Genomic DNA, 27442 nt, shown 5'->3' with positions numbered 1-27442 from the left:
AGCAGTAGACGACGGAACGTCGAGTCAGACACGGCACTCGGTGGGGGAGACGGTTAAATAGCTTCGCTAACGGGCTTTGCGTGATAACGGACAAACGGAAAGAATTTAATTGCAAACATATACATAGTTAATAATACTCATTAACCGAAGAATTCTTGTGTTCTCTCGCAGAGTAAACTTTTCAGATATATTTTATGCACGAATCGTACTCTGTGGTCGTCGCGCGTAACACAAGTTAATAGAAAGATATAATTACTACATAAAGAGAAAACTTTTGCTTCGGATACATGAAAATTTTTCCAATTAATTTTCGATTAAACAATCATTTTATAATCACCGCAAGGAGATTCGCAATAACGAAAACGCTCTTCTAGATCAATGTACACGACGGTTCATTTAACCGATCGAGAAACCGCGTAAAGATGTATAAATATCGATCATTCGGTGCAACTTCAGCCTAACCGCCAAAAGCGAGCTCCAAATCCTCTTATCTGTAACATGTACGCGCGTTAAGCACCTCGAATTAGCAGCGTGCGTGCTGCTGTCATACGCCGCTTTAACCAAATCGAACATCATCGCGATATATCGGACGTCAATAAAAGAGAAATATAGCTCGCTCGCTCGCTCTCTCTCTCTCTCTCCCTTTCTCTCCGCAGAAACGATCGCGCGACAGGCATAAATAAACATAAGTAACATACCTGGTCGGCCCGATCCAAGGTCAGGTCACTAGGCCGGGAGCACACGGTGTTGGCTTATCCTCGCCTCCGTTCGGAGCTGCGTATCGACAGGTATGACAGGTGCGATGTTACACACACGGGCGACGTAAAAGCCGACGACGCGGTACAGCCGGCTGCACCGACAACGAGACGCCGTTGAAAAGGGATGAGAGACGATGCGCGGGGATGAAGCGAGGGGGTGCAGCGAGAGAGGCTCGCCCCCGTTATTGCGACGACGACGAGAACGATCGACTTTGACCGCTGCTCCCGACAGCGACGAACGCTCGCCCGCGAGCGAGAAATGACGTGTGCGGGGAGAGGGGGGGGAAAGTAAACTACTAATCGCCTACTCTCGGCGACGATCTCGCGCCCGCGAATCCGCTGCCGACGTCCGTCGACGACCGTCGCGGTGCGCCGAGCACTCGCGAGGAACACACGCGGCCCGCGACCTAACCTCCCGATCTTCGCCGAACGACTGGCGGGCTTGAGGCTTGAGGCTTGAGCGAGCGCCCGGCGCGCGCGTTCCGATTATCCCCTCTCCTGTTTTCCCCCACCGGCGTACGGTGGTGGGGGATGCGCGACATCTCCCTGTACGAGTTTGTACTCGCGCACGCCTCCTCCCCCCACTCCTCCCACAACTGGCGCGAAAAGCGGAACGTTCAATGGCGATTCGAACCTCACGTTTCGACGTTAAATTCGCATATTCCACGTCAACGACTTTCTAATAGCGAATTATAGCAAATGTTATAATAGTGAATTAATATAATAAATATAATAATAGCGATTTCAGTTTGATATACAAGCGCGCATAAAGGTTATTATACACGAATTTATAACGGCATATAAATAATTAAAAAGGTAAAATAATTAATACTAAGAGCAATTATTATTGTTGTTTAATACATATAATAATAATAAACTCTTACTGTAATACTATCATAATTATCTTAATGTTTTAATTACTTACGTTTATATTGTAAATTTGTTTACGATAACTTTCAATGCGCATCAGTACATCGAACCGAATTCGCTATAAAAGAAAAAATCTTTTAACATTAAAATTTGATATTAAATAAATACATACCGTTGTCGAAGAAATTATTACATTTATTACTGATTAAATGCCACATCGATCGCAATTTTTTTAGTTTAATCTCTAATAAATATGCGTTAAAGGGAATTATAAAAGAATATAATATATCTTGTATAAAATAGAAACGTACTTTTTTTCGAATAGGAAAATCACCGATGATACGGGATACGCCTCACGCTTCAACACGCACGTAAATGCAATGACCATGACTATTTTTCTATAGAGTGGAATACACGCATATCCGGTCGCACTCGCGTTTCCGACCCACATGCGCACGTCGCTTTAAGTTTGGCGCGAAAGCGCGCGCCGTATCGTGTCGATGGCCCAGCTGGCGCCAGCGGCGTCCTGGAAAACAGAAAGCCAAACCGGTCATGAGAGGCTAGTTAACGACTGTTCGCCGCGCTCATATCACGTTCGCCAAAAGTTCTGTTTTCTGGCGTAATATTACGCGATATATTACGCGCGGACGCCGCGGGAGCGACACGACGGCCAGCCGGTATTTCGAAAGATGGGAGCTTATCTGTCGGAGCCGATTACGAAGAAGGAGTCAAGCGACGAAGCGGGAAAAAATGTTGCGTACGGCGCGAGCTCGATGCAGGGCTGGCGAATCAGTCAGGAGGTAAGCGGGAACGTCGTGCAGCGGCGGCAACGGCCGCGGCAACAACGCGCGCGCGCACCGTTGCCGTTATCCGGTTTCGGCGAGTTTTCGGGGCCGCGCGTTTCACCTGGTTTCACCGGCGACCCGGCGAAACCGGCAACGACGCCCAAGAGCCCCGGGTATGACGCGACTAACACTCGCCGACCACGTTTGCTTCTTTTCGCGCCAATAGACGAGATATCTCGATGAAAATGTGATCCAGGCGACGCTTTGGTCGATATTGCATTTTTCTTTTATTAAATAGATATAATTTTATCAGCAATATTTCTTCGATATATATAGTATGGAAAATATATCAATTATAATGATATCTATGATAAATGATAAAATTGTTACATGATAATACTGTCTGTATGCGTAGTGATTGTTTTATCTTACTTATTGACGCTAATCTTTACTGTCAAATTGAAATAAATCGGCTACCTAAGAGAGCAAAAGTTTAATTCTATAATAATAGACTTTTTATCGATGTTTGAATTGACTTGTAATGTTAGAATTTCTATGATAGAAGAAACCCTGTCGAGAATATTGAAATTATTAACTACAATTGCTTATTTGTAGGATGCGCACAATTGTTGCATAGATTTTGATGACAATTGTTCACTGTTTGCTGTATACGATGGTCATGGAGGACACGAGGTAGCGACATATTGTGCACGTTATCTTCCTGACTTTATCAAAGAGACGGAAGCTTACAAAAGAGATGACATCAGGCAAGCTCTAAAAGATGCTTTCTTGGGTTTTGATGCTACTCTCACAAAACCAGAGGTAGTCAAAATTCTTCATGAACTTGCGGAAACGTCAACGACGGAGAAGAAAGAAGGTGACAACGAATCTGGTGCGTTTTTTTTCATCTTAAGGATATGCATTATTACGGGATATACTATTATCCAGATAATCTTGCTAATTGCACACTTTGCAAGCGTTAATTTATTTCTTTTACTTACATGCGCGAGTAAACCTTTAATAAGATTGTCTTCGTACATTACATTACGTATAGATGAAGAAGAGAATGTTAGTAATCTGTGTATGGAGGCGACAATGCCGTTGGAGCAAGTAATGGCAAAGTATAAGTCAGAGATGTTGAATACTCATATAAAAAACTTGAAAGGTGAAAAGTGCGGTAAACGCGCATTTGCGAGTCCTTTCCTGCGAGGTCGAAGGGAACGAGAGAAAGCGACCTGTTCGTCCCTTGGAGCGGGATGTTCGTCGTCACCATCTCCACCACCTCCATCGTCGTCCTCGTCGACTATGACTGCCTGGAATACAAACGAAACAGACGTTAGTAGTTCCAGTCAACCATGTGGATCGACTCTGTCTAGCACAGTGGAGCAAAAAGAGTCCGAATGTCCAGGAAGCAACGAAGCCGAACAAGTGCTGGATTCGACGACGAGCAATGGTAATGCTGCTCATGTGTCACCACCAGTGGGATCTACTGCGGATGTAGAACCTGCCAAATCTATGGATATGCCCGACAGTTCGGAGGACGTGAAAGAGAAAGTTTCGAGTCCCGGCAAGACGCCGCCATGCGCGGAGTCTAATGCAAACGAAGTAGAAGTTAATGGCGCGGAATTGAAAAGGGTCGGAGATGCGGACAGCAGTAAGGGCGGAGGAGACAATGTATCGAGCAGTTCCTGCACTCCCGTGGAAAATGGAGATGCAGATCAACAAGAACGGATAACTAGCAGTGGTCGAAGAAGAGTTCAACCTGTGGATCTTTACCAAAGCTTACTGAAAAAGGACAGCGACGATTCCGAAGAAGACGAGGACGATGATGAAAATGACGAGACGTTCGATGGTGTCCCTGAAAGGTATAGGACTACATTGTTCAATGAATAAATATGTGATTTTAAAGCATTGTTTTCCAATTGCGAAATTATCTCTTTTTTCTTAAATCGCTTTACAGTGAGGAGGATGATACGGAAGATATTGACGAGGACGAAACCGATGATGATGAGGAAATCGAGGAAGAAGATATAGATGATTCTGACGAGGATCATGACATTATGATAAATCTAGAAAAGGTACAATATATATTTCGATTTTTTTTTTCTATGAGATTTGTTGAAACTTGCTTTATTTATTATAGATAAAAGCAAAATTAAGAAAAGAGAAGAGCGTATGTTGACTAAAAAAATGTGAAAATTTCCATTTGGAGACATAAATAATGTTTTTTTTTGTAGCCTGGTTCAGATAGTGGATGTACGGCGGTGGTAGCGATACTCAAAGGAAACGAGTTGTATGTAGCCAATGCTGGGGACTCTCGATGTGTTTTATGCAGAGACGGCCAGGCGGTCGAGCTTAGTTTGGATCATAAACCCGAAGACGCACCGGAAATGGAACGTATAGTAAAAGCAGGTGGAGAAGTAACGGGCGACGGCAGAGTGAATGGCGGTCTCAATCTTTCGAGAGCGCTCGGCGATCACGCGTATAAGCAAAATATGGTATTACCAGCTGAGGAACAAATGATTTCCGCTTTGCCGGACGTAAGGCATATTACGATTGAACCAGGAAGAGACGAGTTTATGGTGCTCGCGTGCGATGGCATATGGAACTTTATGACCAGTCAAAACGTTGTCCAGTTTGTCCGCACCCGTTTATCACAAAATTACGAGAACATCTCAAAAATCTGCGAAGAGGTATGGAGAATCACGTTACATTATATATATATATATATATATATTTTTTTTGCAAATTTTATTTGCCAATTTAATTTCTACTTAGATAATTAGAGTAAAATAAAAAAAGATTTTTCAATCTTTGCGGGCGCGTATATTTCTTTTTCATCTTCAGAAAATTCAGAGTATTCTCTTTATATAAATAAAAAATCTGACATGTGTTTCAGCTATTTGATCATTGCCTTGCACCGGATACTCTTGGTGACGGAACGGGTTGCGATAATATGACTGCCGTAATAATTAAGTTTACAATGCCGGCGACCGCAACTGTTAAAAGTAACACCGTTGCCGAGGTATGCGTCAAGAAGCGATCGATATCACCAACTGTTGATGAAAATAACGAGTGTATCGCGGAAGAAAACACAGTAAACTCTTGTAAACGCGCCAAGACCGAGGCAGCTATATAAATCAAGAGTCACCACGTGTCATGAACTGATCTCCGGAAGCAGACAAATTAATGTGAGTTATTGTAAAATTATGTAACACTTTGTATTACTATGTAAAGTTGAAACGGTGGGTTATGCAGTAATAGGCACATGAAATAGTGCAAGGTGTGTTAATGTGTTGATTGCTGCTGACAGACTGCTCTATTGGAGCACGTGGGAATGATATAGTGTCGTTTTCTTAGTGGACACACATATAAGTTATTTTTTGATTACGATAAAATAAATCATTATAAAGAGTGTTTCAGTTTTTCTCTCGAGATTGTATCTCACGCATATATCTATTTAATACTACATAATATTGTTCGATAGCCTCTAAATATGAGAAAGGTTATATGCATGCAGAAAGATTTAAAGATTCTTTTTTCTTTGATTGAGCTTGTAAAAATTTTCCCTCTAAAGGGGAAAAAAGATTTGTAAAATGTAACGCGATTCCATATCTTTTTCAAGATGCTCTGATTGTATGACGCGCAGTAAACATTTTGACTGGTCATAAATTATATTCCATATTCTGAATCTGAGATCTGATCTTGCATTTTATTGTTGACAAGTAATTTAACACATACGGGCTAATATTTTTATTGTGTCGTGTATATAAAACGCTAATAATAGAAAACATAATCTTGATAGAACTCACACAAAAGTCTCGTCCATTTCTTCACAAGCATTTACTGACATAAAAAATATGAAAGATATAATATTCTTAATACATAAAAAAAATATATAATACAATTATTCTCTCTCTGGAAGTTTTAAGACTTGCTATAAATCTCTTGTAACACGTTATTATATAAATTGTAGTTGCTTTTAATATAATTTCATACATAATCCTTTCATTTATTAACTGAGATCATATATCTATTATCTGTTATTATTTCATATAAATGATGCAATGATACTGATGAAAATTTGCATGTAGAAAGTAATTAGATTCCATTTAAGTTTTTCTCTTTTTCTTTTCTATTATATCTTAATACAATTTTTGTTACTGTATACATATAATCCATTATATTCTTACTTTCTTTGTATCCAATAAGTATATAACACATATAAAAAAGGTAATAAAAGGTATTATTTTTCAAAATATATTCAATACATTTTATTTTCAATGGAGAAATAAAAACACTTTAAATAAGTTTATTATACATTAAATTATTAAAATAATTAAATATATTTGTATCATTGCAATATTTATTTCAAACTGTAAAATTTTTTTTGATTATTATACAATAATATCCTATGTTTATACATTAACAATACATTTGAGTTCGATCATCAGATCATTACATATTTGTGTTTGATAATCAGATAAAAAAATTTTCCATATATCATCCCATCTGCTCCAGCTGCACTTACAAAGTATATTCCTTAAGTTTTTAGGGGTTAGACATACATAGTATAAATGTATATATTTATAAATGTAGACTATATAAAACTTCTATTTGTAAGTCAATACATTATCTCTTTATTTTTACGAAATAGAATTTATTTTTGAATCCTTGGGTATATAGTGGTTGAATGGATGGGTGTGCGAATAGCCTTAAGATGTTTAAACTTAACTATATTATATAATTAAGGCAATTGCGTATAACGCGTTACCAATTTGTGATCTTGTATTAATGATAATGTTAAAGAAATACAAAAAAGATGTACTCGCGTTAAACTACGTCAAGTGCTGTGTATTTTAGAACGATCTAAATTCGGAATTTCGCATATGTCAAAAGTGTGTTTTTTGTAAATTTATACAGCATTGTATAGATGTATTGTAGAGCTTTCAGAAAACGATAAGAGCGTTTGTATTGTGCAAAGGATTGCAATTGCAGAGCTGAAAGTGGTAATTTGACAAACGCATTATAGTTGTGGGGTATAAAAAAAATTATGATAAATTTAAAATATGATTACCACGATATTTGTAGTACTTTGATAAATGCAAAGTACCCGTAGCATCGTCATAGCTGCAAAATTCTTTCTGATAAAAGTGAAATGTTTGTAGTATTATAATAAGTGCAAAATACTTGTAGTATTCTGACACAAAATAGAAGGCAGAACATATTATGTCTGGGAGCAAATATATCTCTCTTGTATAGCTATTGAAAATAATGGGGGATTCGATAATTTATTGAAAAGAAAGTCAATACATTACTTTCAACAATAATTAGATGAGAATTGCGAATTTTTGCTCTTAGATATACTTAAATATGCCTACATCACGCTCCTCCATCCAATATTTACCCATGAATACGAATAGATTGATGAAGCGCATGTTAAGCACGGACACAGTGTCTTTGTAAAACTCTTGTCTAAGAAAATTACGATTTTATTCAAATTAAAAGCTAAATTATTTGACATGCGCGTTTGTTGCAACACTCGTCGCATGCTTTCAAATTTTATTGAAGCTTGCATTACACGATTAATATACATTAACCGTAAATAGGCAATATTATTTGAACAAATTAAAAATCTATCGTCATTAGTATCTTATTTTTTGTTTTTACATACTAAGATTTTCACGTTGTATAGAGGTTCATGATTCGATCGCAGAAAGAGACATTTCTGTGTTTCCACATTGTAGAAATTCATATAAAATTACATTAAAATTCTATGAGATGAATATAGAAGATAGAAATGTGAAAATAGTGAGTCGGCCCAGTGACATCTTTGCGATATCTGACATTTTCCACCAATATATATTCTTCTGTCGATGCTCATGTGTAATCGCGATTGTTAGTGTAGACAGTAATTTTATCGAAGAAATATTATTTATAGTTAAATGCAGAAGCAATCACGATACTCTCATGTAAACACCGTTTGCAAGGTGATCAGTAGCGTATCGATATTAGACGTGCGGTACTTCTAGTGTCATCCAGAAAGAACTGATGTGCCTTTCCAATTCAGGGGTTGACAACCTCCGCAACATATGTATGTACATTCGATTCCGTCTCAAGAAGAAAGGTTTGCACCCCAAATACTGTCTTTAACTGCAAACTCCATCATATATACACACTTATGTATAATAATACCTTGTTTCATAATACATGTCACACTCGAATCAATCTCTTATTTCTATTTTCTCTCCTTTCAAGTTTTTCATTTTTTCCTCCTGTCTGAGAAAAATGGATTATATTCTAAAGCATATAAATGATCCAAAAATATGCTCAAGCCTGCTTTTTGCGTGTAATAAAATTAATTTCTTCATTAAATAATCTTTATTAAATGTATTTAAACAAGTAACAGAATAAATCTGACTTTGTATAATGTGTAGAATTAGCTTTGCCACTTGTCTAAAATTCACATTGTTCGTTATCGCGAATGCATCATGTTCTATATTGTAATAAAAGTATCTTTCTCATTTTTATTTGATTTTATAGTTGTAATGTTGTAATATATCTCGTAGTTTTTAAAATTTTGAAAGGGTACATTTCATGATATATATCCTATTATTTGTTATCTGTTTAATCTCTTACAATTGGTTATTTATAAAATCGCATAAAAAGGACAGGAAAACTTATAAATTATTTTATTCAACATAGATATATTCGATTCAATATATAACATACATATTACAGATATGAATGAATTCTACAATGCAGGCATGTAACGCGCAATACAAGTGGTCCCTTTATTAATTTTTTGAGGGGATTACAGATCGTATTTTAAAAAAACACGCAAAAAAATATATATGGTATATATACATATATTTTTTTCTTTGTATATTTTAATATATAATATATTTATGCCAGTATATAGATCACACAGAGCCTGTAATTGTTTCTGTACATTCCATCTTTACTCATTTAACACTTTCGGAAAATTGAGCAAACTTATCTCTTATTATTACTCTATCGCAAAATGAAAAATTATAGTTTTCCATCGTCATATTTATGGTCAGTAAATATTTATTCGCATTGATTTCCGAAACGCTTTGGTTCCAAATGTCACTCGAGAGATTCCTAAGTGAAAGTGGGTAGAATAATGATCGCTATAGTCGCTATATCAATTACGACAGCAGGTAAATTATATATATTTGAAATGACATCGGAAAATAAAAAATTCAAAATAAGTTCGTTTATTCAAAATCAGATATATTATATCACATATACTAACGGTAAGATCCGGATAACTTTTGCAATCTAGGGGCTGGAGAAGGGAAATATTCGAGTACTCCCTTCATACGGAGTGTCAAATGAGTACATGAGATTAAGTATGACGCTGCGCATGTTGTCACGTGAGCTATTATGATATAAAAGTGATACGATAGTGTTGGTAAATAATAGTCTGAAAAAATACCAAAATTATCCGGATTTTACTATATTGTAATATTTATTCAAGCTGGAAAGCTTTAAACATATGTAATTTAACATTTTTTACGTTTAATATCTCTAATTCAATCGAAATAACAAAGACGAGTGTTTAAACGCGTCTCCTTAAAATCATTTCTAAATGATATTATTTTTGATTTGTTATTTAATGGCAGTGTGTACTCCACATCACCCTTTAAGCAGTTTAATAGTATTCTAGAGATTTACAGAAAAAATAAATAACACAATATATTTTAATCATTTATTGAAATATCAAATTATGCAAATTTATAAGAAAATATATATAAACACAAGAGGGTTTTACTGTAATGACAATAATGTAGAAATAATAAGCAATAATAGTAACTAATAATTATGACAATTAATCATAATAATGCAATAATGATGATGACGAGACAATGATAATGATAATGAGAATAATAAAATAATAATACTTATACAACAAGTAACAACGCAGTTCTAGTTTTCACAAAAATCTTTTCATAAATTTGATTAATCTAAATGACTGCTTAAAAGTTGTTATAGAGTATAAATTCATAAATAATTTTATCAGTCGCAGAATGGCAACTTGGACTTATTCCTGTCATAGATTTAATGTAACAATTTGGCACATGAATAGTAAACGCGTAGGGCGTTTACATTTATATGATTTATAGAATGAAATTAATAAAAGATGCCATTCTCTCTTATTTGCACATTTATATACATTTATAAATACGCTTGTATAGCAAGTATAGCAAAGACGAAAAAATTTAAAGACAAATTTGTCATTCCATTTTATGTTAATAACGGGGTCGATGAGTGTTTTCTTACAGATGTATTTTCAACAATCAGAGCACATAATTGTGCGCGAAATTAAGATTGTGATGTAAGAGAAATGTATCGAGATGATAGTCCGATCAAAGTTTAACTCTAGGTTTCCTCTAGTGTTCCACGCACAGAGACGAAAGGGGAAAAGAAAAAAAGAAGACTCGAACGACAGGTGATAACCAAGTATCATGTGGCGTTTGTGCTTGGTATACTTCCTGTTTTGTTTTATTTTATATTGATTCGTGTTTTGAAAGAACGAACGACGCTGAGGATCGCGGTATGCGGTGGACTGAGGAGAACAAGACTGGGTCAGTTGGTGTTTTGTTTGTTGGAGCGAAGGCGAGCCAAGCCTGAACGCTCACCCTCCTCTTCGTCGGACGTGCAGGGTACCACGCCGCGCGAGGACGTCGCCTGCATCAACTCCTGATCTGGACCATTTCGATGCTCGTACAACAAAATGTTCAATGTTTCCTCGTATATTCGAGCTTCCGGGAATTCAACCTGAAAGCATAGTTTGTTACACAATTCTGATATCAACGATTGAACATTATATCATTGTATCGCCTGATGTTACCTTTGTATGCTTCTTATCAGTCGTATAGACGATTGAATGGCAGCAGACTTCTGCCACTTTACGACCGTGTCCGTAAAATGTCCAACAGCAAATCTCACTTGAGCCGATGACATCTTTGATAAATAACACTCTACCACTGAATCTAAGTGACATTTTGTCAAATAATTCTATGTTCTTTAGTAGATTGTCATCTGATGTACTGTAAAAATTAGATTAATTTTCTTTAATGGGCTTATAATTGCAATAGTAATAAATAGCTATGTCATGAGTAATGTATTTCGCTGATTCTTATCATTTTTTATGGATTTAGAATATTATCAATCTACAAATTATACAAGAGATAATATATTGCTTCTACATTATGTCAGTCTGTCATTATACTTTAATTTACGTTTGTAAGAGCTAAGGAACATTTATAAAAATCAACAAAATATTATAATATTCCACTGTCAAGCGGCATTTTATATTACCTCGTATAAGAATATTTATTGTTATGCCTATTAATAAGTAGCTTGACTACAGGCTTAGTAGTATTGCTTATGAGTAACTGCTCTTCTTTCTGAGAAGTAATGAGGGGGACTCTGCAGATGGGTTCTGCTTCGCGCTCTTTCCGAAGGAGCGCTTGTTCACACGACTCAGCCAACTCACTGATACAGTAGTACTTTGCTTCAGCTAATAACTCTGCCATTTCTTTCGTACTTTCCGGCAATGGAACTGAACCGTCCCGTAAAAAATTCAAGATTGTCCCGAAATGTTTGCCGCACCGATCGATCAATATCCAGCCTATGACAGAGAGAAAAATATCATGTAAATCGGAAGGTACAAATAAAATATTAAGTCGAGCGTTTTTTTTTGGGGGAGGAAATTCTTAGAGGATGAAATAGCTCATCATTTTGTTCTCAAGAATCAAGCGAAAAAAATCGATATATATTTTAGTCTGCTTTGCATAGTTTATCGATTTAAAAACTTTCAAAATTATTGCAACCCAAAGTAAGATGCCTCACCTTCGGAGTCAGTGAGCACTTCCATGCGACCGCTAAACATAGCACGTAGCATAGTATCGTGCTTTTGCAAAGTGCCTATCGTGGTATAATGGAGCGAGCCTCCGATGTTCAGTTTGACATACTCCGAGGGACATTTAATTACCGTCTTATGCTCGCCCGACATAACGAACTTTTGGCGAGTGAACCTGGCAGAGCCGAGGCCGAGTACTGACAGCACTGATACTTGACGCGACGACGCGCGACCGTAGAGCAACCGTATATCGATTTTGTCGATATAATCAAGAATGCTGCGTATGTGTATATAAGCGACAGATATCTAAGGAAACTTTCGCGATGAAATGATGTGACGACGCGCGGTTCACGAGCGTGCTCGATGTGACATCAATAAGCGATCGATAAGCTGGCCGCTTTATATTCGCTGACATAGAAAAAGCGAAAAAGACGCGGATCTCAACGTGTCCGCACGTCGCTCCATTTTCTCTCATTCATTACTGCTCATTATCAACACGTAGAGCTACTGCTATTATGAACTAACCAGAACTATAACGGCGAATGCGACAGCAGCTCTTGATCATGGTATATAAAACTGTCAAGAATGTCGCGAGGTATATAAATATGTAGATACTTCTCGTCGAATGCTCGAAATAATGGCGGTGGATCTGAACCAATCAGAATCGTCTGTCCATCTCGGAATGAATAACCTCGCGTGATTTTATTATCCTAGACTGTCCTAGACGCGAGAAAATGGCGGATCCATTGACCAAGTACGGTATTTACATCGATGATTTTAGCAAGATACTCATTTTAGAGCCAGAAGCGGCCAATCAATCCAACAAACTAAAGGAGGAGTCTCAAAATTTCGTATCCAGTAAGTCACGTTGTCACGCGGTGTCGATAAGTGATGTCAACCAAGTCACTCTAGCTCTCTTGTCACTCTCACCTGATCTCTACTGACAGTGCGGATCTTTCCACTGTCCACTGTCACTGTGTGTCTGCATTCGCTATTTATTTGATGAATATCTGCGTGAGAAAAACGCACATTCGCACACTCGGGTAGCAATTAATGTCGTTTGTGATTGTGTTAACGAATACCGATCTTATCTCGTCGATTGGAACGCTTAATCGTTTATGACTAAATGGGATCCCATTGGTCATCGTGGCGCGAAATATATACAATTTGAAATTTTTTTTATACATGCGAAAAATTAAATATAAACCAATATATTGTAACGTTATGTGACATATGAAATAAATGAGTTAACTCTGATACTAGGATTGAGCAATTTTTAAAACTACGCACAAAAACGTATATCCTATTTTATCGTCGATTATTGCAACCTTGTCATAAATTTTGCTTCAAAAATATTTATCGATATCGTCATGATGATCGAAAATTTTCATCTTGCAGAGATTACCGAATTTGAGAAAAATTCCGATGACTTCATCAAAATATTAGACGATTTGGGGAAGGAAGTAGAGAAAGAGAAAATGAAAACAATCGGTGCACGAAATGTCTTGCGTTCCATTGCGAAACACAGAGAAGCCCAGAAACAGCAGATGCAGGTTTGGAAATAATTAGAAGGATTTTGATAATAATACATATTCGTTTTCGATCGATCTTAATTTATTTTTTTTTATTACAGGCTTTAATTTTGGAAAAATCCATGGAATTGGAACGACTACGAGTACAATACGATTCTTTAAAAAAGATAGAAATGGAACAACTAGAAACCATCGAACATTTGTCAGTGAATTAATATCGTTGCATTAATGTATTAAACTTTTAATTCATTTTTAATAAATTTACATTTTTTTTATTGAACAATTTTTGCTTTTGCTAATAACGTAATGATTTTAGAATTTAGAAAGTATCGACATATTTATAGGATTTAGTCTTTAGAATTCTAAAGCCGGCATTATATATATATGTGTCTTTCACGACAAAAAGTTTGTGTTAATTAGTTGGTAGATAGATTTTTATAGCGTTTTCGAATGAACGGTTTAATTCAACCCGGTTCAATTAATCACTATATTTTACTATGAATTCAAGTCTTTTATTGGCAGAGACAATGCAATGACGTCATTAATCGCTCTCAAAGCGATTAAATCTGCTATATTCGAAAACACTATTAGATCCGATATCCAATTGCTACGTTTGTGAAAAGTAGATAGTGATAAATGTACCTGCCAATCATCTCATTGGACAACGGGCAGTGTGCAATGGGCGTGTTTAGCAGAACAAACCGCTTATTATTAGTAGCAATCAAATGTGATTGGTTCTTACTTTTAGAATCAACAAATCAACGTAAAGTATTGATAAGACGACAACTCAACAGTTGTTCTGTTGACGCGGCCAATAGTATGTTCTTAGATATCAGCGGTGACGTCACAAAGAATTTCGCGCGCGAAACGTTATCGCAGACTTCTCACTTCGCAGACATTTCTTGTCAAGCGTCCGACATTCACCGTACGAGTTCCAGAAACATCGTTATCACTGCAATTTTGGTATCAGCCGATTCACAGTTTCTACAAGTTCATCGAAATCGTCTTCACATATTTCTTTTTACTTTCTCGCCGAAGCATATCTATATAATACGTGTATATCATCGTAGCCAGGTATGTATAGTCTTCGTTTTCTCATTAACTTTTGGCGGCCACATTCTTCATTAAAATTATTTTGAGTGTTATTTGCATATTTATTTTGCCGTTCTCTTTGACCATTTTAATTCTTCGAAATTGGCAATATTTGTCTTCGCTAGATCTCGACTCGCGATGACATCGCAAAAAGATTTCGCACGCGAAATGTTATCGCAGACATTTCTTTAAGCGTCCGATATTCATCGTACGAGTTTAATATCAAGAAACATCGTTTTCATCACAATTTTGAAATCAGCCGATTCACTTCCTCTTCTTCTTTCCTTTTTTATGACCACATTCGATCTAGGTGGGATCAGTACATTCCGGCCAACAACTGGTTGAGAGTAACAAATAAGTAACAAAGTAACAAAAAGAAATTCCTTTTTAGAAGAGGAGAAAACTCAAAAATAAGGTCCAAACAAAGGACACACCCATAACGTGTCTAAACACGTCCGTTCCTGTCCGTGGGCGGTAACAAACTCTCAGCCGATTCACAGTTTTTACAGGTTCGAAATCGTCTTCACATATTTCTCTTTACTTTCCCGCCGAAGCATATCTAATACGTGTACATCATCGTAGCCAGGTATGTATTGTCTTCGTTTTCCCATTAACTTTTGGCGGCCATATTCTTCATTAAAATTCGCTGCATATGTATGAGTGGGAAATTACAACTAACGTGAATGTTACATGTAACAAATACGTTATATTACTTGTTACATTCCGTTTTATTATGGCAATGTTACAGTTATGTATCTGTGTTTGCTGGGGTGTTATCTCCGAGGGGATGATAAAGAAAATAGCAAAGGCGGGGATCAATTTTGGAATATTACAAGATACTTATAAAGAAAGTGGAAGAGAGAGTCTAGATCAATTGTTGTCGGCTACACAAGAAGACAATAAATCTCGTGTCACCGCGAACAAAAACGTCATAGAAAAGATTCAAATATTTTTAGATAAGAACCAAACACCAGCAGTCGTATAATTTTAAAACAAAGAGAAAAATTATTAAAAAAAAATATATATTTGTTTAAGAATTCTCTGTGTTAGACAATGTAACGTTTTTACTTCTTCATAGAGGAAGCTTTGTTCTCATGAAAAAAAAATTTTTTCGAGATTTTTATGTCAAGACTAAAATGTCTAGATGGATGTTTGTGTATTCAGAAAAATATCTGCTGTCACGACGTAATAGCAAATAATACTCGATTTTTGCTCTATTTTCTCTATTATATTATATCGGCAAGCCGTGCTATCAGAAATCAAGCTTAATGAGAACGCAGCAGAGCGAAATCTGCTGCGAAGTCATGATTGAATTTGTTGGCATATTGCTGGCATACTGCTAACATTTCGCTATCTGGGTATGTATATATATGTATAATTGTACAGATGTTTGGATAACATATCTAATAATATGTACACCAAGTTTTAATAAATTCTTAAAGAAACTTTTTCGTGGAGATACTATCTTAATACTTAACTTTGAGATTGGCAATATTAGATGCTAGGTGCGTTCAGGAGATACAACCATTGCACAACCGTTGGGTAGCAATCGAACGTGATTGGTTCTTACTTCTAGAACCAACAAATCAACGTCGAGTATTGACAAGACGATGCTCAACGGTTGTGTTTTCTGAACATACCCATGGTTCTTCCCTAGATCTCGACTCGCGGTGACGTCACAAAAAAATTCCGCGCACGAAAAGTTATCGCAAACGTTTCTCGTCGATCGTCCGACGTTCATTGTACGAGTTTAATATCACAGAATATCATTATCACTGCAATTTTGGTATCAGTCGATTCATAGTTTCTACATGTTTGAAATTGTCTTGACATATTTCACATTACTTTCCTGTCGAAGCGCATCTAAAATACAATTGGTACATCATCATAGCCAGGTGTGTATGTATACCAGTCATTGTTTTGCCATTAACTTTTGGCGGTCACATTTTTCGTTAAAATTCGCTGCATATATAATATATGTGTAGAGTTGTATCATTCCTAACATTTACTAAAATATTTCAAGTGTTATTTGCATATTTATTTTGCCGCTCTCTTCGACCACTTTAATATTTCGAGATTGGCAATATTGCTCTTCGCTAGATCTCGAACCGTGTGGTGACGTCATAAAAAAATTTTGCGCGCGAAAAGTTATCGCAAACGTTTCTCGTCGAGCGTCCGACATTCATCGTACGAGTTTATCACGAAACAACGTTATCACTGCAAGTTTGGTATCAGCCGATTCATTGTTTCTACACGTTTGAAATCGTTTTGACATATTTTACTTTACTTTCCCGTCGAAGCGCATTTAAAATACAACGTGTACATCATCGTAGATATGTATGCACAGTCATTGTTTTGCCATTAACTTTTGACGGTCATATCTTTTGTTATAGTAAAATTCGCTGGATATATGTATAGTTCAATCACTTCTAACATTATTAAAATATTTCGAGTATTATTTGTATATTTTTTATTCCGCCGCTCTCTTCGACCATTTTAATACTTCGAGGTTGGTAATATTGTTTTTCGAGTCTTCGATGGATCTCGAATCAGTTTTGCAACGCGTATTTTTACCGCTCCGTATTTATATGGCATTTATCGCGATTATTATTGTGTTAAAGAATCTCACGTGCGATAAATTATTTCGCAAAACGTCGGACATTTTACGAAATGCATTAAACATCGTGTACAATGTTATTGTCCAAATATCGTGATTTTTTGGTGTCGACAATGACGATTAGCTTTTGCGGGAATCGATTTTTCGCGTCGATCGTTTAAAGTTTATACTTATTCAATCGCAATATTATTATTGCTAATTCGACCTTGATCCAATAGAGTCTTAAAACAGCTCGTGTTTTCTAACCTGTCTTTAACGGCCGCGATTTATAGTGATGCGTTTTAATAGAATTCGTGCCGTGAGTTATTAAACGAATTCTTGCAATATTTACATTACGCTCGTGATATTTTATATGTTATATAAGCGACGAGAATGGTAGTTACTATAGGTGAGACTGTATTTTTAATAAACTTTTTAACTTTTTTTTTTTTACGAATTACTACAAGCAAAGTAAAACAATAGAAATGGAAAGATATTAACGGGTGTCTTGTTTATATTACAGATTCTATCTTATATTTATGTATCGTGGCGGTTCTTTGGGGAGTAACTAATCCATTTATAAAGAAAGGTGCGCAAGGTTTGGAGAATGTCAAGGCTACCTCGTTTCATGTGCAATTTATCAAGGAGATCGGGTTCCTTGTTACCAATTTAAAGGTTTGTCACATTTCTGTTTCTAATATTTTACCAAATTTTATATTATAAGGTAAATGTTTATAATTGTGATTTTATTGTTTTACACAGTATATCCTGCCGTTCATTCTTAACCAGTGCGGCTCGGTGCTGTATTTTCTTACTCTGCAAAGCACCGATATATCTTTGGCTGTGCCAGTTTCAAATTCCCTTACCTTTGTGTTCACCGCAATCACAGGCTGGTTCCTGGGCGAGGAAAAAGTGCACAAAAGTGAGTATACATGAAATTATTTTAATGTTTTTGTAAAAGGAAATGTAATGAATTATTTACTTTATGATTTGCTTTACTTTTCAGATACCTATTTGGGGATGATACTTATCCTATGCGGAACAACATTGTGCTGTTGGGATAAATTGAATAAAACTGTGGAATTGTGACTTGCACATTTCAGACAACAATCATGCATCGTTATCCTTTCTGTTCCTGTCCATCCATATCCTGTCAATTAATCAACATCCTGTGAGTACCACAATATGATTAACAGATATGATCCATTCCAACAAACGAAATAAAGCAATATCATGCTTAATTTCACGAATATCATGGAATATATATTTGAATATATTTTATTATTAATGTGATATTATATGCTAGTTTATTTTATGTATTAATCATGTTACAAAATATAACACGTTCTTAGTTTTTGCGGATTTCTATGTGTTTAACGCATTTTATGCTTACAAAAAGAATAACGTCTATATTAATACATAATAGATTTTATTGGTAATTACGTACAATATTGTTAATATATATATTCATGATATTTACATGCAAATCGTTTAATGATCCGTATGTACACATACACATGTAAGTAGCACCAGATAGGAATGAAGTAATCGCTATGGTGCAAGATGACTATTTATGTCGCCATATATAGTTAATTTATCTTTTTGTCCACACGCAAAAGCGTATCACAGTACAACAAATAACGTTTAGCGTTGCGTGTTTTACTCCTTTACATATTGTTATTGGAAATGGCAAAAGTATCTCTCAAATATGAAAAATTTGCAAACAGTATAACTGTATTACAGTATATAACTGTAATCTGTGATCCACGTATGTATAGCGACAAGAGTTTATGTAGAAACGCAATAGGTTCTAGTAAAAATTGGTTAAAAATTACGATTATTAACATAAAGATTTATATACAATAAGCATGCAGAGACAAGATTGATCTATGCACAGAAAGATGATTATTGTCGTACATATAACTGTCCGTATTTTATATTTTCTCGATTGTCGCGATAAAATATGAAAAATATTTTCTCTTGAATTTTATCTAGTAATTATATATATTATAGAAATGTAAAAAAATGATGATGGCACTCTGATTCACGGTAGAATGAAATGACGCGTTAATTTCTCATGATATGCGCAACACATAATTATATGAAAATATGAAATGGGAGAAGTACTTTTTCTTGAGTCTAGAAGAAGACTCGAAAGTTAATACGCAATGAAATGTTAATTCACAATATGTGAATGTGTCTTAAAAATGCATTCTCATCTTGTGTAACAAATTTAATACGTTAAATTTGGCAGAGAGAAGGCTATTAAAATAATGTAGCATTTAATATATTGAGAAAATTCTCATTTTAGAATACACAATTCGTATTTAAACTTATTCAAAAACTTACATATTCGATCATATTCCTTTTGCAATCTTCTTTGTTACAAGAAGCGTTATATTTATTTAATGCGCAAAGTATAACAATATTAATTTGACGAGCAACTTAGGTTCGAAGCTTCCTCACGTGTATCTATTTGTATTTGGATAAGTGTATTTATTTCGTTATGTGTAAGAGTTTGTGTCTCGGATGACACAGAAATTCTATAAATTCGCGAAATCGATTAACATGCTAACAGTAATTAATTTGCATGTCGTTGCCGCAAAATTATGCGCTACTCGGTTAAAGAATTAGAAACCCGCGAGATCGCGATCGATGCTCGTGTAAGTTAAAAATTATATATAAGAGCGGTATATATTATATCGATAAGTCGCGTCGTTATTAATCAGCGCGCGCCGGATATATCGACGCTTATTAATCGCCTACGAGATTACGAGAATTACGTTTACTCGAGAGACTAGCATTGATCAATGGCCGTCCAATTTAGGCGCGTGATTTTTTGCTTTTCAGCTTGAACCATCCCGCGCTCTTGTTCGGATCGCGTGGCACGGACGTGGACCTGCTCAATTCCGGCTTGGAGCTCCGCGATTTTGTGGCCAACGATTCCGTGGAGACGGTTCTATCCACTTTCTGCTTGTCCTTCGATTTCACTGTACTGCGGTTGATCGTACCTGCAAATAGGATTACGATTTGTAACCTTATTTATAATATAATAGAGCTTGCAAAGTAAGCGTTAGTTCTGATAGTTGCCTCAATTTAGCATTAATGATTAAAAACTTCAAATAAAAAAATTGGATGATTATTTTTCTTAAAAAAATTAAATTAAGTTTCTTTTATTTTTTTTTTAATTTAATCATTTGAATCTAATTAATTGAATTTATTATTAAAAAATATTGATTTCTTTCGCTTCTATTAAGACAGTCTTGTTATTCATTTGCTAAAATGTCCTACTCATTTCTTTGCAAATCTTTATTAATAAAAATTAAATATAAAAAAAAAGAAATATATTGCCATACTGGAGATTGTCTATCAAGAATAGATATTTATTTTCCTTAAGCATACGGGATTTATTTCCACATTTTATTTAACGGTAGAAACATTTATTCATTTCGTTCAAAAATAGGACCATATTTACTCGTCTTGGAAAGATTGTCCTTGCTTCGCCGAGCTTCCTTTCCTCGACGACTGAGGGTCTCGCGACTCCGTTGCCTCCGTCTCATGGTCGCGATCGGTTTCGCGTGCTGTTGCTGATCGTAGTTGATCTCGAACGGTTCCCTATAATGTCGTGGTTTCCACGGTGCAAGGACGCTCACGCTTCTCGACACCGTTCTCGTGTGCGATTGCAACGGTCGATTTAACTCCTCGCGACTCGCCGCCCGACGTCGCTCGTTCGGGCCCGGTATTTCGCCGACTGGAATGCAGATATATCGGGAATTTAATCGCAATTACAGAGTGCGGTTACGCTTGACGACATTTTCCGTACTTTCACTGTCGAATGTTATTCAACTCGTTAGTTAAATAACTTTGAACAGCCAACCGGAGAGAGAAAGAAAGAGACAATTTTTCATGTTTTCTATGACGCAAGTGCAACGGGTATTACACAATTTCGAACGCTCAATGAATAATTTTCGGCTTCATAAACCATATCTTTTATATAACGATAATACGTTATGACAACATATATACAAGATAAGAGATTAAAAAAAAAAAAAAGATTTAAACACGTATTCTTAGATTAATTTACAATAGAGCCGACATTTCTTTAATGTAAATTTAATTAGACAATATATTTTTGTAATAAATTATTATTTATTTCAAATATCAATTTATATAAATTCAAACATATCAATTTATTTAATTCATTCCTTGAAGCTTGATCCGCAAAAAAATTTTTTTGTTTAATCGCTTATAATATGAATATTAATAATATTCTTCACAGTTTTGACATGTGATCACAAATTAAAATTCTTGGTTTCCGAATACCTTTTGAAGTTTTGAAAGAAAAGAATTGTATGTGTGAATATACGGAAAGAATAATATTGCATTATTGTAACAAAATATTATAATGGAACAATTACTAAAATACTAAATAAAATGTTAGATGAAGAATATAAATAAATAGATTGTACCTGTAGCAGCATGGAGATACACGACAGATCTTTGCGATCTCTGAGAGTTTTGACTTTGCTGGCTGCTATCGCCGGTTGTGCTCTCGCCCGAAGACAACGCGCTTTCAGCGAGTCTTGGAGGTTTCTTCGGGGCTGATATGATACCCAAATTATGGCGGTTCGAATTTGTGATGTCACGCCTTGAGCAGGCGTGATCGTTAATTCGTTTATTTCTGAAATATGTAATTATTCTTGTAGTGTAGAAATTATGTTTTCAATTAGCATGTGTATGTGTACATTATATTTTCTTCTTTGTAAGAAATATTTTACAAAAGAATTCTCTCTTGTTAATTTCAAATAAATTAAAAATTATTTCTCACAAATTTTACATAATCAGAAACTGATATAATACTCAAATTATGACGATTCGAATTTATGACATTACGCCTTGAATAGGCGTGGTCGTTAATTCATTTATTTCTGAAATAAGTAAGTATTCTTGTAGTGTAGAAATTATATTTTCAATTAACATGTGTATGTGTACATTATATTTTTTTTCGTAAGAAATATTTTGCAAAAAAACTATAACTTTAAACAAATTAAAAATTATCTCACACAAATTTTACATAATCGGAGACTAAAAATTAATAATAATCGAATGAATAAAATAATAAAAAAATAAATAGCAAAATAGACAATTGGATATGTTTGTTTATAATGATAACGCTAATGATATCAATTACATATAATAACAAATATAATAATAGTAATAAAGTTAATCACTTGGAGAGCAAACATTGAAATCACTCTCGCGCAAAATATTTCATCGGGCGCATATAAAGCCGTATATGCGGTTCGTATTATAGCATTTACCTGCGGTCTCTGTTGGACGAGACGGACTCCTGATCCGTATCGCCGAAGAAGCGAAGATTCTTTTGCACGGAAACTCGTTCAGGCGCGGAGGAAGCTTCCTCATCCTCGGTGCCGGTCGTCAAGATCTCGCTCTCGGGTATTCTCGGCTTTTTATCCACCGGCTGCAAAGTTATCGACGCTTCATTATTCATGATCTCGACCAAATATAGCCGCGCGCGCAGATTATTTTTGCCGTATAACAATTACGCCCGCTTATTCCAAATATCGATTTATCGAACGTTGTAATTTCGCGAACGGAAGACGGACTTTTGCGAGAGCGCGATAGATTGAAACGTATCGCTGTAATGATATATTATTCCGCGGTAATATATAATTTTCATAGCGCTAAGCACATACTTGGCTTCAGTTTCCCGACTTTTAAGGGCGGTTTTGCCAATCTCGACTAACTTTGACTATAGTTTAACTAATTTTTTAGAAAAAATCAATTCTCAAAATCTTTTTTTTTTTTAGATAAAATTTAAAAGTTGGGAATAAAAAAAGATCTTCGTATTTTTAAACTATGTTATTTTCAAGTATTTCACCACAAATATTTTTTACAATCTTTTTGTAATAAAATTGAACAAAATATTATCTGAATCGAGTTTCAATGGACATAAGAAAATTTATTATGCCTACTGTGAAATAATCTTATTATCCCTTCTATAGGATAATGAGATTAAGAATAAGGATTAAGGACTCTTCGAGTTACTAACGTGGCTTCGGAGAAAATAGAATACGACGCGAGATAATAACGTAAGTCCGACTCTCCTCTTTGTCAATTGTTCGAGACGAGTCAGACGCAGATAACTGGGTCTCTTCATTGACGATCGCGAATTTTTCGGACTCCGAACCCCTTCTCCGCGTCTCCCGATCGACCGGCAGAAAATCGCGCGAGAGCGCGTACAAAGCCGTATTCTTCCCGCGGTTCGCAAAAATCGCGGCCTCCCCCCCGTGGGTTGCATCGCACGGCGCCTTCCATGAGTCATGATTCTCCCCGGGCCGACTCATCCGATAGATCATCGTCCACGGCGAGAGATTCATACGCACGCAATCATCTCGAACGAGCGCGAGTATTCCAGCGCGGCTTTACAGTTGCGAGCGAGCATCTTTTCTCCTCTCCTCTCCTCTCCTCTCATCTCCTCTGCTCAGGCTGAGAGATCGCAGGAGAGAATCGGGACCTGACAGAGATTATTCCCGCGCGGGCGGGCGCGCGGACGATGGTCGGGCTTATAGGGCTAGGCAAGCAACCTCCTCTGATCGGCACTTAATCTCGCGATTAAATTAAACCACAGAGCGCGGAGTTAGTTAAGCATTTAATCAAACCGGTAATTGGAGGTTGCGCTGCCCTAATGGCTCCTCCGCGCAGCGACCCGCGCTCTCTGACTGATGAATGCGTACCGGCCTGGGTGCGCGCGAGATAACCACGGGCACGATCCCGGAGGAGAGAGAGACAGAGCCCCCTCGTTATCGGATCATACCCACGAAAAAGATCCTAGGCTCGCGGAGGAGGATTTGCCGCGTTTCCGATCGTCGGCGTTTTTTTTTTTTTATTAGGCTCCTAATTGGCGTCATCTTAAATGGCATACACGCGACCATCATGTATCGTTCTCGAGTGTCTTTCCGTACGATTGGATGTACAATATTGTATCGACTTCGATGGGACAATAACTCGTGAAAAATACGAGTTTCATTCGCGGCACGCGTTCGATATTAAAACTTTCGAGTTGATACGATATATAGTAAGGAGGAAACGTTAAATAAGATTCATATTATCGAGATAACCCGATCGCGCAGCCTGACTAGATTGATCTCGCGATTTTCCGCAGACTCCAACACAACTAGTTAAATTCGTTTGATAAAAATAAGATGCGATTCGCTCCCTGAACGCTCTCGTTATTTATATTAACCGCTNNNNCGCTCTTTTGCCAATCGCTCCCGATCTTTCGTCACAGTTTTCCATTCTGCTACTCGACTTTTAAGTATTTTGCTTAATTTTGATATGAAAGGTGAAGAGAAAAATTGAAATTATAATTATGTATCAAATTAAATATGACATAACAATTAAGATCCTAAATCGAAAACCCATATTTGGGATAAATATGAGATTTGTAATTACACTGTTGGAAAATTTGGCTTAAATTTAACATATATCGCATGTCCCAAACAATACACATAAATTTTTGTATTAATTTAATTTAACGTAATATGGATATGTTAAATGGTGACACTAATATCATGTTAATATTTCAACACAAAAAATAAATGCAAACAGCATCGGAATTTGAAATAAATTTTCTGTAAAATCAACATATTTTTAATATTATTTTTAATATGTTGATAAAATTAACTTGGAAAAAATGTTATTGACGGTCTGTAGTCACTCTCATTCCTCTATTGTAGAATAAAATTAATATTTTTTCCTACAAATTTTAATAGATAAATCTTGTCACTAATAATACGGAACATATCTATTGTGTAAAATTAAAAATACGTGCACATTGTGTTATTTTTACATTTTCTCAGCTTTTTTAATAATTTAACATTTGAATTCGATTAATACAACAGCAATATATTAAATAAACACATAAATATGTTAAATATTTAAAACGAAAATTGTAACCGGCATATTTTTTAACTTTAAGAAAACACATTTTCCAATAGTGTATTTGGGATAAATTTGGGCAATCTAATCAGAATTTATGCGATATCTGGGAGAATCTTGGTAAATTTTTACGCGGGTAGGAGCCTCGCGGGCCCCAGCCTCGGTGTAAAAAAACTCGCCCCCTCGAAGCGGAGGATGTGCACAGGCAGGCAGGCAGACGCGTGTCCGTTTCATTCCCCGACGACGTCCACGTCGTCGTTATTATTATCATCGCGTTTTGCATCATCACCATCATCAGCGCTGCCACCTCCGTCATTTACTCTCGCTCTCGCGTATGCATAATGCGCGCTGGCGTGCTACGGCTTCGGGCGCTTATCACGACTCTCCCTGTTTATTCATCGGTATCCTCGCCAAAGACCGCGCCGACGATCGTAATCGCCGTCGTCGAAGGTCGCCGAAGCCGTCGCCCGAACACGTAACGCGCTCGGGAAACTGCAAACAGGAAGTATATCGCCGCATATCGGAATATTATCTCTCTCATGGATCCATTGACGCAATCGACGCGCGATTACGCGTTACTTCAATGAAATCAGAATACCGCGAAGATATCGAGGTATGATATTCAATGTATGTGGGTAAGCCTATAACGAGCGTTTATAATACGCAATAATCTGTCATATCTTAGAGTTCATATCCATTAATCCTTATCGAGAAATATATTTTTATCTGAATTTTTTTTTATTCGGATAAACGAAAGGATCTTGCGATGTCATGATACGTCATGGATCATTTGATGTACTTATAAATATCACGAAATTTTTACAAGAACCTCCCTATATTTTTAATTAATTGTCACATCTGTCAGGAACGCAGATGAGGGTTTAATCGACACACGTGAAAGATATAAAGATAAACATATGTTTCGGAAGAAGCTGAATCTTATTGTGTTGTTTGAAAGAAAATTCTGAAGATCTCTATTGCATATAACTATTGTATAATAGTATTGTATAGCCATATTCTCTCGCACAATCTCTGACATCGTTCGAATGGCAAATCGTAGTTATCGTGAATTTTCTGACGAGGTACTAGACTAGAGTGTATGAAAAGGACGCTGATTCCGTACAGTGCATCGATTCTTATGCCTCTTTCTCTCTATCGACTTACCGTGCGTGCTCGCCGGACCTTTCAATACGCAATATAATAACATATAACGCGTATACATACGTGCACCGCGTACCCACCGCGAAATAAGCTCTTAAATGACTCACAATGAATAGCCCATATCGCGGAATCATCTGCATAGTACAAGCACGGCGCGCTTCCCTGGTATTCTCCATATATACGAGCAACAATATCCCGCGTGTGTGCTTTCCATAACGAGTCGACGACGACGACGACAACGACGAGGACCACGATGACGACGAGGACGAAGAAGAGGTCGAGTGATGCTGAGAACGAAGAAAAAGCCGGGGTCCCCGGCATAGAGCAGGGAAGGGGGAAGGAAGAAGAGGAGGATGAGGAGGAGGCCCTAAGGGTATTGTGACCCACGCACCGCCCTGCTAACTCTTACACCGTCCGTGGCCTTCCTCCTCGCCCTTTTCTTCTCTTTTATCTTCTTCTTCCTCAGTTTCTCTCTCCCTCCTCGCCTCCTTCGTCCGGGGAATGCGTTATGCGTAAGGCTACTCCTTGCTCCTTTGCTCCTCTCTCTTTTGTGACTCGGCGTGGGCCGTCAAGATTGGGCTAGGTCGCTTACGTACCCAAGCGCGGACGATGATGCGTGCTTGTGTGAGTGCGTGCATCTCCCCCCCCCCTCCCCTCTCCCAACGCATAACTCTGCAACATTAAACCGCCCGCCGTAGGTCACCGGTAGATTACGCATAAATTCCGAGGGATGCGATTTACGACCTTAACTGGCATCTCACCCCCCCCCCCTCCTTCCCCTTCCCGTCCCGCTC

The 27442-nt window shown here is 36.7% G+C and overlaps 7 protein-coding genes across 8 annotated transcripts in view; 4 read left to right on the top strand and 3 right to left on the bottom strand.

Moving 5' to 3' along the window:
• Positions 1-1186, bottom strand: part of LOC115236780 (heparan sulfate glucosamine 3-O-sulfotransferase 5) — a 41166-nt gene extending 39980 nt beyond the window's left edge. For both annotated transcript variants that reach the window (XM_029809464.1, XM_029809466.1), the window contains exon 1: positions 699-1186. The gene's annotated coding sequence lies outside the window, so the exon portion shown is untranslated. The remainder of the gene's footprint in view (positions 1-698) is intronic.
• A 990-nt stretch (positions 1187-2176) lies between these two features.
• Positions 2177-8637, top strand: LOC115236657 (probable protein phosphatase CG10417). Its single transcript, XM_029809245.1, has 6 exons — positions 2177-2428; positions 3029-3305; positions 3468-4278; positions 4374-4491; positions 4651-5106; positions 5313-8637. Exons 1-6 carry the CDS (start codon positions 2318-2320, stop codon positions 5550-5552), a joined length of 2013 nt encoding a protein of 670 aa, XP_029665105.1. The 5' UTR covers positions 2177-2317; the 3' UTR covers positions 5553-8637.
• Positions 8638-9089: 452 nt separating this feature from the next.
• LOC115236658 (BTB/POZ domain-containing adapter for CUL3-mediated RhoA degradation protein 3) lies at positions 9090-12808 on the bottom strand. The gene is made up of 4 exons (XM_029809246.1): positions 12296-12808; positions 11762-12074; positions 11292-11490; positions 9090-11218 (listed from the first exon to the last, which is right to left on the bottom strand). The coding sequence occupies exons 1-4, from the start codon at positions 12456-12458 to the stop codon at positions 11027-11029; spliced, it is 867 nt and encodes a 288-aa protein (XP_029665106.1). The 5' UTR covers positions 12459-12808; the 3' UTR covers positions 9090-11026.
• Positions 12809-12906: 98 nt separating this feature from the next.
• LOC115236660 (intraflagellar transport protein 20 homolog) lies at positions 12907-14114 on the top strand. The gene is made up of 3 exons (XM_029809248.1): positions 12907-13163; positions 13704-13858; positions 13939-14114. The coding sequence occupies exons 1-3, from the start codon at positions 13040-13042 to the stop codon at positions 14050-14052; spliced, it is 393 nt and encodes a 130-aa protein (XP_029665108.1). The 5' UTR covers positions 12907-13039; the 3' UTR covers positions 14053-14114.
• Positions 14115-14219: 105 nt separating this feature from the next.
• LOC115236659 lies at positions 14220-16058 on the top strand. The gene is made up of 2 exons (XM_029809247.1): positions 14220-14911; positions 15678-16058. The coding sequence occupies exons 1-2, from the start codon at positions 14474-14476 to the stop codon at positions 15912-15914; spliced, it is 675 nt and encodes a 224-aa protein (XP_029665107.1). The 5' UTR covers positions 14220-14473; the 3' UTR covers positions 15915-16058.
• A 1366-nt stretch (positions 16059-17424) lies between these two features.
• Positions 17425-19345, top strand: LOC115236766 (transmembrane protein 234 homolog). The gene is made up of 4 exons (XM_029809437.1): positions 17425-17934; positions 18049-18200; positions 18288-18447; positions 18532-19345. The coding sequence occupies exons 1-4, from the start codon at positions 17919-17921 to the stop codon at positions 18612-18614; spliced, it is 411 nt and encodes a 136-aa protein (XP_029665297.1). The 5' UTR covers positions 17425-17918; the 3' UTR covers positions 18615-19345.
• A 454-nt stretch (positions 19346-19799) lies between these two features.
• Positions 19800-23052, bottom strand: LOC115236765 (serine/arginine-rich splicing factor 11-like). The gene is made up of 4 exons (XM_029809436.1): positions 22847-23052; positions 21995-22206; positions 21001-21276; positions 19800-20536 (listed from the first exon to the last, which is right to left on the bottom strand). The coding sequence occupies exons 1-4, from the start codon at positions 23035-23037 to the stop codon at positions 20349-20351; spliced, it is 867 nt and encodes a 288-aa protein (XP_029665296.1). The 5' UTR covers positions 23038-23052; the 3' UTR covers positions 19800-20348.
• Positions 23053-27442: the final 4390 nt, after the last annotated feature.

Source organism: Formica exsecta, unplaced genomic scaffold (genome assembly GCF_003651465.1).
Source record: "Formica exsecta isolate Colony F162 unplaced genomic scaffold, ASM365146v1 scaffold26, whole genome shotgun sequence".
Taxonomy (NCBI): domain Eukaryota; kingdom Metazoa; phylum Arthropoda; class Insecta; order Hymenoptera; family Formicidae; genus Formica; species Formica exsecta.
This window is presented reverse-complemented; position numbering and strand designations above follow the sequence as displayed.